The 12,968-nt window shown below is 52.0% G+C and overlaps 1 protein-coding gene across 2 annotated transcripts in view; it reads right to left on the reverse strand.

The window, feature by feature from the left end:
- The window catches only part of LOC137217867 (pseudouridine-5'-phosphatase-like), a 129,252-nt gene that overhangs the window by 95,072 nt on the left and 21,212 nt on the right, over positions 1-12,968 (reverse strand). For both annotated transcript variants that reach the window (XM_067724865.1, XM_067724864.1), the window contains exon 2: positions 602-820. In XM_067724865.1, the coding sequence (XP_067580966.1) occupies positions 602-820 (219 nt within the window). The remainder of the gene's footprint in view (positions 1-601; positions 821-12,968) is intronic.

Raw genomic sequence — 12,968 nt, forward strand, 5'->3', positions numbered from 1 at the left:
CCTGTAATCTAGAACATTCTTGACCTTCTCACTTGTAGTAAGAACCAGCAGGCAATTCCGTTGTGATCAACCTTCAGTTAACATGCCCCAAGGGAGAAAAATCATCTTCCCTTTCAAAGAAAAACAAGTCAAGAGAGCGATAAAGGCCATACAAACAGACATGTCAGAACAGAATTATGCCTTTACCTTAAAAAAAAAAAAATTAAACTTCTTTGGGGAGATTTAGGTTCTTGCTTATCATCAACATGTTAAAGTTTGCATAGCTGCTGAAACCTTAGTCGGTGTTATCTGATTGTGAAAAGGAAAAGCCTTCTGTCAGGAATGTAATCTTTACATAATACCCATGCAAACACAATGCAAATGTTTTTGGACCTCAGGAGTCAGTGAAAGGAACGCATATTCTTTTAAGAAGCCTTTAAAAAGACAAGATTGAATCGCAGCACACAACAGCATCCACCAAACTCTCTCGAGCCCCTCTGAGCCTCACAAGGAAGAGAATTTTCCAAGAAGTTATCAAGACCAAAGGACAACCCTAGCATGCCCCGCATGAGTCTGTGAGAGTCACTACTAAGGTGAGAGACAGGATGGCAGAGGGCGGCACCTGGCATGAGCGCGGCGGTGGGGAACACCTCCTTCAGCTTCGCCTGGCTGGCTTCCACCAGCTCCTCCTTGGACGTCGGGAGCTGCAGGGTGTCTACGATGATCTGGGCCGCCTCCAACGCTGTCTTACCCATAACAAGGGACTTCACATCCCAGCTGTATTTCTTCCCATAGCGACCGCAGACTGCCTCAAACACCACTGAGTACAGCCGTTCAGTATCTGCAGACACAGTGAGACGAAGACACAGAGGCTTTTAGGGTGCATGCGGTGGTAATGCCAAGTCTACATCAGAGAAGCACGTGTGTTCACAGTGCAGGTCAAGTTCAGGGTAGAAAGCTCTCTCGGGGAGACCTATGGACGTGAGGGAAACGTTCTCAGGCCATGGGGACCAGACGATGCCCTGGGCAGCCTGCTCTCTGCTGCTTGGGAACGTTACAGGCTGGCCCAGAAAGGAAGTCTGTAGTACGGTGAAACTGCCTTGTCTACGCGCACGCACGCATCTGGGCCTGAGCACGCGCTTGACGCCCTGAGCTGGTCCTCCCAAGCGTGCACCGTGACGGCAGCACGCAAGGGTCTGTGTGTGAGCCCTCTGCTGTTAGGGATGTGCCCCGAGGAACTACTCCCACCGGCAGGAGCACAGGAGCGCCTGGCCGCGGGCGGAGCAGTGAAGTGCCTACGCAAGGACAGAAACTTTGTGCGCGGCTCTGAGTAGGAACACACAACTCCTGTGCTTCTCGTTTCCTCTCACGGGACCAGATCCCTCACGGCACTTGTGTCATCAGGCATGGGGGGCGGGGGGCTTTGCCCACCAAGCCTTCCTGCAACAGCGGCGGCGTTTCCTGCAATGTACCTGGATGCTGACGCTCTGTGGTGAAGGGATCATTCCCAGGAGGCCGCCACCCACCCCGTGGCTGCTTCTCCCGGCAGCTGACCTGCCCTTCCCCTCCCCACCAGCTAAATGTGTCGTGCTAGGGCCTCCCTGTAGGCTGCTTCCCTGGACAAGCCCTGGACCCTCAGCCCCACGGTGGCATGCTTCAGCCTTGACGATGACCAGCAACAGAAAGAGCTTTTCTTTCTCCTCTGCTTTTCAAGGCAAAATCATCTACAGCTGCGTATCAAGTAGGCTCAGCGCTTTAACTCTTTGGGTCCTCACCGTTCTACCACGGGCTGGATTCTGGCGGGACGGTATAAGACACACAACAAAAAGATCTCAGATATCCACCCTCAGACATACTCGCCAGACTGTGCTTGGGCATGACCCCTGGGCTGGGTAATACATTCCAGCTTTTGTTTCCTTTTCTTTTTTTGGTACAAAAGAAGGTGGGACTTGAGGAAAAGTCTTCCCGGGATCCTTGGTAGAAGCAGCCAGCGTCTGCATAATAGCCTGAGTGGTTCTAGTTTTTCTAGAACCACGCTGCACTTAATCTCCCTGAAGAAGTCCCAGCAAAGAGGGAAGGGCTGGTGCACCCTCCGCCGGACGCTGAGGAGGGCTGCCTGTCACACGCTCTTTTACATCCTTCTCGCCTGTGAGCGGACACAGAGGGAGGGCTCTCGGGGTCGGGGCGGGGGGGGGATGGATGCACTGGCAGGGAGGCTGTACATTTTACCGTCTACACGTGAGCACTTTTCTTCTAGCGGTTGAGAGAGAGAGAAAGACTGACAAAAAGACATCGCCGGCACCCAGCGAGTGAGAAACCACTGATGGGTTTGCGAAGGCTAGGGAGTGCCAGGAAAAGCAGCAGAGGCCGGGTGGGGACTTAACATGAGGGACTCGTGGGGAAGCAAGTGGACGGGGAAGGAGAAAGGAGCATGAAAAAAGACTAATTCTGAAGACAGAAAACAGCTGTATTCTTTAAAAACGCTTCAAGCAGCGTTTATTTAAAGCTGAAGCTTTTAACCTAAAAGGCACAGAACGGTGGGATTATAAATCTGCAGGAGACTGTGCCGACAGCCACTTTTCTTCACAATTCAGATAAAATCCCCCCAAACCCTCGGTGGAATAAGCGAGGATCTGAATGCATCGCCAAGCTCCTCAGACCCGGCAATGAGGACGCCCGCTGACGACAGCGTACGATCAATGAAAGGGACAGCGTTTTGAAAGGAAAAGGTTCTCCAGAAGCTAAACTAAAATGAAGCTGCATAAAGTAGCTGTGCTCTGCGCCATGCTTCTGGGTTATTTTTCACAGGAAACTCACGTGGTTTTCCACAGGCTACGTGCACACAAGCTGCTCCCTTACTCAGGTGTGTTAGGAACATACTGCAGGTACACGAGAACCTCAGCCCTGGGCGGTGGGGGGGATAGGATCCAGGCAGCAGTCCCAGCAGGTACAGATGAAGGGATCAGGCAGGCAGTGACACGAGGGCATCGGATTGGGCGGGGGGCAGTGCGGGAGGTGAGCGGACAGACTCAGCCCAGAGGTTGGTATTTTCATCCGAGCTGCGGGCTGGGTCCCCAGGTGGGAAAACAGAAGGCACTGACGTTTAGGGTCACTGAACTGTTACTATAAAAGGCATCACCACACCTGGAAGGCCTCTCTGTTTCGTCTGAGGCTGAGCTTCTGTCGTTGTACTATGCTTAGCAACAGCTTTTATCATCGAGAACGTATTTAAATGCTGGCTGAGTCCACCCCAGACTCAGGACGGTATCCGTTTGTGTTTCAGCTTATGAAGACGGAAGGGGTGAGCGTATTTCCCCACTTCTCTCTTGCACGAAGCTGCACCTAATCCAGTTCTAAAGGCATGATCTGCATTATCTAACAGCAAAACCCCTCAATCAACCCGAGAGTAAGAAGCATGTAGGGTAAGAGTTGGCTTGGTTTCTCTGCCCACCCCATCTCCACTTCTGTACCACATGGACACAAAGCAAGGGCGTCCTGATCCGAGAGGAGCAGCGAATCCCCAGCCTGGCCACGCTCTGGCTGGACGTCCCAGGAGGAGCTGCTTCGCCCCGGTGACCTGCGGCTTCTGCCGGGGGCACCGTGGGGAGCAGCGGCCGCCTGCAGGCCCAGGCGTGTCGGAGGACTCTGGGCTGGGAGCCGGCCCCGCGCTCGGAAGCCCGGCTGGCCTGGGTTGGAGGCCCTGCCCCGCAGCTGGCCAGCCGCTGGGAACTCAGGACATGTGCTCAGCACCCCACTGGGCCTTAGCTTACCCGTCTGCACCCTGGGGGGTCTTCCCACGGGCACACACCTGCTAGGCGCCTGCGTCAGCTGAGCGGGTAACCGGCGCGCAGCTGTGAGCACGGCGCCCGGCCCTGCCTCCCCGCCTCTAGGGCCGTCTGGGGCACACGTGCCCTGCAGCGGCTCCGCGGAAGGCGGTCAGGGAGCATCTGTGAGCTCAGAGGAGACGACGAGCTCTGCTTTCCCTGCCTGCACACCACAGCTCCCAAAACGGCAAGGGCTGCTGCATCTGACAAGTCACAGGGCCTCATTCCGGGTGCTTTACTTTAAAAGGAAGTGGTAACCATTTGGGATTCCCTCCCACAGTGTTACACATTCCCTAGCTTCACAAATACTTGTTAACTGACCGCCCGGCCTAGGACAGGCACACTGACGCCGTGTCCCCAGCCCCATGATCCATAAACTTCCGGAAACGGAAAAGCTCTCATTTAGCAAAAACAGAGTCAGTTTTAAGGTTTAATATTTGGGACACTTAGCGTGAACCTTCTTGCGCTTCCCTGTACAAACACCAACAGGCTTTGGATTACGGATGCTGCCCCAGGCCACCGCCGCTGCCCCCCCACAGAGCATACATATCATGGAATCAATGCATTCCACTTTAAAATAATAATTTAAAAATCAAAATACAACTGGCTCCTCCAGTTTTGGAAATGGACTGTGGACCCACATTGATTACCGCTCTCCAGTCAACTTACACCTTCCATATCCTGTACACCTTGAACAAAGTGAGATAATGCTTCTCAGAACTTAATATATCTTGAGAATAGTCTTACTTTCCAATTACTAAGAAAAAAAAAAAGGAGGGCGAAGGTGACCTAAAGACACTGTTTTGTGCTACAGATAGTTCCTTAACGATACAAGATAACTTTCCACGTGGAAAGGCAGAAGGGCCCATCTCGGGCTAAAATCAAACTGTCACAGTCTGGCAAACAGGGAGTTGTAGAAGGGGAAGCAGACTGATGTAGCCGGCTCCATGCTTCCTCTCACCCAGAAATGGAGCAGTCTTCTTCAGTGTGGTGAAAGCTACATAGTTTACATGTGAAACGGCTTTAACGATAAAAAGGCAGCGCACGGTACATTCTGATCAAAGTGGTGGTGCCACTCTTCTAAGCCACCATGGTAGTTAGTACACAGTAGGTAATCAATCACTGAATACACTCCTTGAAAACATGCACTTCTTTTGTTCACCTACCACTCGTTTCCCTAATCCACTGGTCCTCAAAGTGTGGTCCCTGGACCAGGAGAGTCAGGAATGCAAATGCTTGGGCCTCAGCCCAGACCTACTGAGGAGAAACTGGGTGAGGCCCCACGCTGTGACCCCAGATCTGCTGTGTGTTTTATCAACCCCCCCTCCCACCAGCAGGAAACCAGGGTGTGCGTGCCTAACACAGGGGAGAACCACTGACCTGACCTGTTTTTACCAAAGCCCAGTGCTCTGCAGTCAGCGATTTTAAAACCAGATCAAGTTTAACCAAGAAAAGCTTGATTTTAACGATTACACACATAGATCTATTAGCAGAAATTAAAGAAAAAATAATCTATTTACACTTTCCTCTGTATTGCATCCCATGCATAAACTTTTTTTTTCTTTTGAAGAAACATGTAGCTTGCAGTAAACTACAGACAACTTGATGGAACATACTATACTGAAAGGATTAGTGAACTGGTTCATCTCTCTCCTAAGTGGAAATCGAGAAGAAGAAGGATGTCTAGCCCTGGGACCACAGAACAGGAAGCAACAGCTGTTGCCGGGGCCCTCAGTTTGAGAACTACTGAGACCGACACACTTGCTCTCTGCGCTTTCTAGCAGGGGGTCCTTGATTTCCTCCAGTGATGAAGGACCTCACTGGAAAATAAGCGTCCGTTCCCAAAAACGGACTCTTCGGTCAAGCGGCACAGCCATCCTACGGCCTAGGCTCTAGATGACGAGAGCCTGCAGACGTGGCTGGTTCTTCTCAGGAAGACAGGAGATGAGCCATCCGACCCGGCGGGCTCTGCTGTCAGGGGCTGCCCAGGGCTCTTCTTGACTTCTCAGGGCTCCCCAGCTTGCTTAATAATTTCTAGCACACTCATGGCGAAAAGTGTTTCTGCAACAGCTGTCTGCTGCTGTTCTCCATGCTCCCAGCACACGGCACGAAGCCCAGAGCCTCTATCGGCGCCACACTTGGTTCCGAGTTGCCTCTGCCGTACACCTGCCGGGCCAGCTGGCCAGGGCGTCTACCAGCCTCACCGGCCGCTGTGACGAGCAAGGCCAAGGCGGAAGAAGGTACCTGCTAAAAGTGCCGGTCACCCCAGGTGCGGCGGAAGGGCACCGGTGGATCCGGAGGAAGGCAGAAGAAGGTGTGGACGTACCAGGTTCTGAGAGGGGCTGGCAGGGACACAGCCTGAGGCAGGAGGCCCTACAGGACAAAAGGCCCTTCCGGGAGCCAAGAAGGACCCGCCGGTGGTGAGCGCTAGCGGAGGCGCCTAAGCCTAGCTCTCCGCGGGAGGACTCGGCCAGCGCTTGGCTGAGCAGCGGCAGAAAGGCCGGCAGGGTAGTGGACAGCCCTCCCGGGAAGGGGGCCGGCAGGGTAGTGGACAGCCCTCCCGGGAAGGGGGCCGGCAGGGTAGTGTACAGCCCTCCCGGGAAGGGGGCCGGCAGGGTAGTGGGCAGCCCTCCCGGGAAGGGGGCCGGCAGGGTAGTGGACAGCCCTCCCGGGAAAGGGGCCGGCAGGGTAGTGGACAGCCCTCCCGGGAAGGGAGCCGGCTGCAGGGACCGCCTGGTGGAGGCTGCAGGGCGGGGACCCAGGAGGTGGCTACCATAAGCGGGGCATGTGGCATAGCTGGTTTGGGGGCGTATCTATCCAGCTTTCCCTGGCCCATCCCACGTGGGAAGCTGCAGGCACAGAGCACTGATCGCTGCAGGGTCCGTGGTCCGGACGCTCAGGAGGCTGTGGGTCGGTGCACGGCTGGCACGTCCCGTCTCTCGAGCGTAAGGCGTCTGCCAGCTGCTTGCTTTCTCACTCTTGGGAGTCCAAGGTCCAGAGGCCACTGTCCTCCGAGTCAAGACAGCCACCCAGCAGGCTGCGCCGGCCCGAGAAGGACAAGGGTCCCACCCGCAGGGGTCAGACGGCTCCGTCTCCAGGACAGGACGCCACTGTGGAAAGCCACCGGGTGAGCAGAGCAGCTATGGAGACTGTGCGAGATGCCCCAAACATTCCAGTCCCATTAGGGGAGACAGGCACTGAGCCGGTCAAAGACCCTGGGCCACACGCTGGACCCACGGGCCCTGCATGGATGGCCCTATGTCTCCTCCTGGCCACCTGACCCTCCACAAACCCACCCTCAGCATGTTCCAGGCTGGAGGTAGGACCCCACTCCCTCCCTAGCTCCGTTCACCTCTCCCCTGGGTGAAGCATTCCTCTTCACACAGGTGCATCGGGCACATTCTCTGTGAGAGGCACTGAAAAAACGTGGTTAAGTGAGACAGAAGCATCCTTGCCAAGTTAAATACAGAACTCAGTGATTGAGACTGAAAAGCTTATTAAAGTTTGCTTGGGGGAAAAAAAAAAAAGGAACACCCAAATACCTGCAAAGGTAAAGGGAAGCTTTGCAGAAAGAGTGGTAGAGAAAAGGCAGTATGTAAATCAGAGTATTTCTCTCAGCTCAGAACTACTGATATGTGGCCCTCTGCTAACCACAAGGACCTGGACGTCCAGGAATGTCCTCTCAGACCTGAAAACGGAATGCCAGGCAGAGGCTACGTTAGACACCGAACGCAGAGGCCTGGCATTCTGGGGAGGAGAAAGAAAACAGGACGAGGAGAACACAGATGCCGCCTCTAGCAAACACTGCAAGTCTCCAGGCGCTGAGGGCACTCGGGTGCGCTCTCCAGGGGCCACCAACACTGCGTGTTGTTTATACACACAGGAGAGGCTTTCCTAGTCTGTGTGGCTTAACCTTTACAAATGAGCTTGCATGTAAGAGGGAACAGGGCCTCCTGTTTAGGAATGTACAAGACGGAAATCAGTAATTAACAAGCATGAAATTACCAGTCCTGGTAATATGTGCTTCAAATTAGCAGCCTGCTTGCTCTAGCAGGCTTAGAGGAAAAGTATTTAAGGGTCTGATGTACTGTTTCCTGTAGCTGGAAGCTATCAGTTTTCAACTGTAAAGAAGAAATAATAACTCCTTAAAATGAAGATCGGTAATAATAATTTAACTGGGTGATCACTTGTAAAGTAAAAATCTTGATTAGTATTCAGCATGATTCACTGGTGGGGTCAACTATTCCCTTTAATAGGTATGGGTATTAGTCAAGAATTTTTTTTTTCTGGTAATCCATAATAAAGTTTAAGGAAATCATTTTAAAAATGAACTGGTTCAAAAAATGTTGCTGGATCATATGTTATCTCTATGGAAACATATCTGTACTGGAGGAAAAAAAATGAGCACTGACCCTTAGACTCATAAACCTAAATGTAAACCCAAAGCTACAAAATTTCTGGAAGAAAATACAGGAGACCATCTTTGGAACCATGGGTTCTACGAAGGCTTCATACACAGAACACACAGTAAGAACCCTAGAAGAACACATGGATAAAGGGGCTTTCGTCAAAATTAAAGGACCCCAGGAAGAAAAGGCAGGCCACAAAGTGAGAGAAAATACACACACACACACACACACACAACTTACATGCAGAATCTATAAGGAGCCACACTTTACAGCTTAGTGGTGACACAAACAACCTGCAGTAGAAAGAATAGCAGCCCCGCAAAGATGCACGTGCCCTGATCTCCAGAACCTCTGAGTAGGCTTCATGGCAAAATGGACCTCGCAGGTGTGTTTAAGCAAGAGTCCTGAAGTGGGGAGATGAGTCTCCAGGATCAAAAGGATCCTTCCGAGAGGCAGGCAGGAGGGTCAGAGTCAGAGGAGATGTTGAGGGCAGAAGCAGAGGTCAGGCAATGCAGGGTCACAAGAATAGGAAGGTGGGTGACCTGCAGAAGCCGGAAAGACAAGAAAACACTCCTCTAGAGCCTCCAGAAGGAATGCAGCCCTGTCAACACCTAGATTTTAGCCCAGAAGGAATGCAGCCCTGTCAACACCTAGATTCTCCCCCATCCAAGACTGCTTGTGGATTTCTGGCCTCCAGAGCTAAAAGATACATCACTTTGTGTTGTTTTAAGCCACAGGGTTTGTGATAATTTTTTACAGCAGCAATAAAAGTAATACACAGCCCAACATAAAAACCACTTTGGATAACAGTCTGGCAGTTTCTTACGAAGTATACAACCATCATACAACCACTAGCAATAAAAAGGAAAAAAAAAAATAACATGCAATCCCATGAATGAGTTCAAAAACATGATGCTCAATGCAAGAAGCCAGATGAAAAAAGGAGTACATTCTGTATGATTCCATATAAAATCCCAGGAAGTGCAAACTCATCTGTAGTTTCAGGAGACTGACAGTTACCATGGCAGGGGCATGAACAGAGAGGGATCGCGGAGGGCCACAAAGATACTCGTGGGAGCTGTATCCTTACATTCCTTACCTTGAGTGTGCACATGGTATCGCGGGAATTACATGCTAAAACTGATCCATCTGTGCAGAGTAAACTACCCGTGAAGTCCAATGTGATCAAAGTGTCCTGACTAGACTTCTCAAGGTCTGCTCAGAACAAGGAGAACCAGTGTTTGCAGCACAAGAAAATGAAGATGTACCTGGAATTCCAGGCGGCCAGACTGTTCCTGAACACAGAGACACTCCTGGGGTCAGCCAATCAGTATGAGGACGTGGGGACAAAGGACAGGGTGCGTGAGACGGCTCTCAGTCAACCAAAAGGAAGGCTGTCTTTTAGAAAGCGTGACGTCTGTGCCCAAGGAGGGAAGACTTAGCAGCGTTGTCCCCTATCTTTGGCCTAGGAAGAGAGCAAGACTTTCTCAGGATTTAAGGTATAAAATGAGCTTTCCCTGAGGAGACACCATCTTGATGGATGCGAACAATGGCCTCTGAAAAATAAAACTGGAAAGACTCCTACCTCACTCCTTACTACTGAAGTAAATGAAAAGGCCATACATCACAGTCGGAGGTCAGGGCCTGACTCTACCCAAGGGATGCAGGCCGGGAAGACCATCCTAAGAGGGCCGACGAGAGGCTCATCATGCTGCCTGCCAAGGGGCACCGACAGGCAAGGGAGGTAGCTGCTCACACACAGTGTGCGTGTCCCCTGAATTCCTATGTTAAATGCTAATTCCCCATGTGATGGACGCTGCTAGGAGGTGAGGCCTTTGGGAGGTGGTGAGGTCATGAGGGAGGAGCCCTCCTGAATAGGATTAGGACCCTCCTAAAAGAGACCCAGAGAGAGAGTCCCCCAACCCCTTCTGTTACGTGAGGACACAGAAGGCACTGTGAACAGAGATCGGACCCTCCGCAGACACCAAATCCGCCTGACCTTGGTCTTGGACTTCCCCAGCTCCAGAACTGTGAGAAAAACACGTGTGCTGTGTAAGCCACCCAGTCTGTGTACTTTTGTTAGGGCAGCTGGAGCAGACTGAGGCAGAGTGATGGCAGGACTCCCTCACACACGGAAGGACTGGAGAAGGACAGGCGGGCACTGTCCCACACGACGAGCAGTCAAGAAAAACGTGATCTCTGCAGTAGCTACCAGTTCCAGCGCCCCGGATGCCAAGTACGAACAATGATGAGTCTTCCAGGCAAATCCCAGATGCCCCTGCACACCTGCCAGGTCAACTCCAGGTGTCCCCAGTTAGTCAAGGGGTGTGGACAAACGGCCTTCCACCTACCCACCCCCATAATCACACTGAAGCACTTCACGTGGAAAACACAGGAAAAACAATTCCTCTCCTCGTTTTTTGTTCTTGTTTGTATTTCGGCGAAGGCACAACATAGACAAAGAAGGTAAAGAACAACAACTCAAGCTTCTCTGCAATATTTTACTCAGACTGCGGCGAGGTAACAGAAATGCCCAGCTACGCTTCGTTCCCCAAAGTTGTTTTCTTTATCCATTCCACCACTGAAACTGGTGATGTATCCCCTGCATCTAGGCTTTCCCTTGTTCACTGTCTCTGCTTTTCGATCACCCATCCTGTGGCCCTGGTCTTCCTCCCACCCTCAGAGACACTGAAAGTGACAGGAAAGGCGAGGCATTGGCAACGGCCGGCCCTGGAGCCAGAGGCAGTGGTGGGGATACAGAACGGGCCCCAAGAAACAGAAGAGTAGGGCGGGCAAAGTCGGAGGCAGGGGGGCAAGAAGCACAGAGGACGTTTACTGAGCCCTGACAAACTGCAAGATTAGGAGACATACCTTCTAAAATGGGGAGAAGTTCAGGGAAGTAAGTGTAGAATTTGGTAGTGATGATTACGGGCTTTTCAAGTTAAAAATCTCCCAAACTCATCCATGGAATTCACTTTACAGTTTACCAATTATTTTGTGATATTTAACAGTATGTTACTGATACAGAAATGCTATCAGGACAGCTTAAAAATATGAGATTCTTTTTAAACTTTTTTTTTTAACTTCTATTTTTAAGCTTTTAAACAAGGCATACTGAGTTTCCATGACTTCTTCCAGGTCAGCGAGCTCACCTAGGGCCCATCCAGGGCTGAAACCACGGTCTGCGTACGAAAATCCCAGGAGCTCCGAACTTTAACTTGGCCTGGCACATGCTCCTACAACTCACGGGTGCCGGGCACTCTGACTTCAGCCGCGGTTCTGCCAGGTGTGGGACCCTGACCAGCGGCACGGGCCTCACGTGGGAGCTGGTGGGAAATGCATTCTCGGAACCGCTCCAGAACCACAGAGCCTGGGGCGCCAGCAATGTGTGTTTGCACAAGCTCTCCACAACAGCCTGATGCCTGCTCGAGGGAGAGAAGCACGGACCGAAGTTTCGTTAGCATTCCTGGCAATGAGATGACACACAGTGTCTCCTATCATCACTACGGCTACTAAAGTAATTAGTAATAGCCAACAATCAATCACTGGGCACCTCCCATGGGATCTGTGTGTCCCTGAGATCCATGACAACCCTCCTGATATGTACAGGATTACGCCATCCCCAATTTTTAGATGGACAGACTGATGCTTGGGGTACATGGTCCATGACCAAACAGGAGGTAGAGAAGGAGTCAGCCTACCCTCTTCGCATGTGCTGACTCATGCTCTCAGTCGCTACGCAAACCCGTGTCTCCTAGGAGGAGCTCGTGTCTGCCAACACCTGGCTCACAAATTTTCATCCCCATAACCCTGTACACCCTCACTTTGCAAACCTAAGCTCCGGGTTTTGGACGTGTCCCTGTTTCCCGCCTTCCTGTTGCAAAAGACGAATCTAGAAGCTTATGGCAGCACCACTTCTGTGGGGCACTGGCTGACCGTGAAGACACCTTATTCAGGTGAGGGGATTCAGTGAAATGGTTACCAGTCCTGCCCTGAGCAAGCTGTCAGCTGAGGGCTTGTCAAAGGTAAGATCTCTCCAAGGTTTCTCTTAAGACTTGGAGCAGAATCGACCAAACGTGGGCACAGAGGGTTCCACGAGGTCACTGATTCCTACAGGGACCTGTGGCTCAGGACACCAGCCTGTTCCTTTCCTGCAGAGAACCTAACACCTTACACCAAAATTTTCTATGAGTGCAACCCTGGGCTCTTCCACCTGGTAGAGTAAACATAGGCAACAGCGTCCGGCAAAATCGAACAGCATCTGTAACTGAAGAAGCAAAAGGAAGATGCTGTTTTCACTCGTAGAAGGCAGAGCCGCTTGAGAAACGCAAGACCAAGGCTGAGTCGGAACACCACATACAACACGTCTTTTTGTGCAGGGAAATCCAGGAGGTGGGCATGTGAGTTCCACGTGCCCGTCGCTTGACCAGGGGAAAGCGGGCTACCCTCAGGCTCGTGACAGTGGGGGTCCCCCATCAGGCTACTGAAAATTCGCCCTGGAATCTGGAGGCTGAGGGAGAGCTTGCCTCAGTTACAGGAGTGGAGGCTGGGCTGAGGGCAGAGTGGAGGGGACTGTGTCCTCCCCGGAGTGAGATGCTGTCTTGCCAAGCACGGCATCCTGGGGACCCTGGAAGCCTCGGGAAGCTCTCTGCCCACGGAGGAGGTGCCGTGAGTGGGGACAACCAGGATTCACGTGCTGGCCTTGCTGCTTCCTGAAGGTGTCCCCTTGTCAAAGGGACAAGCGCACTGGAAACTC

This window comes from Pseudorca crassidens, chromosome Y (genome assembly GCF_039906515.1).
Source record: "Pseudorca crassidens isolate mPseCra1 chromosome Y, mPseCra1.hap1, whole genome shotgun sequence".
In the NCBI taxonomy this organism is placed as follows: domain Eukaryota; kingdom Metazoa; phylum Chordata; class Mammalia; order Artiodactyla; family Delphinidae; genus Pseudorca; species Pseudorca crassidens.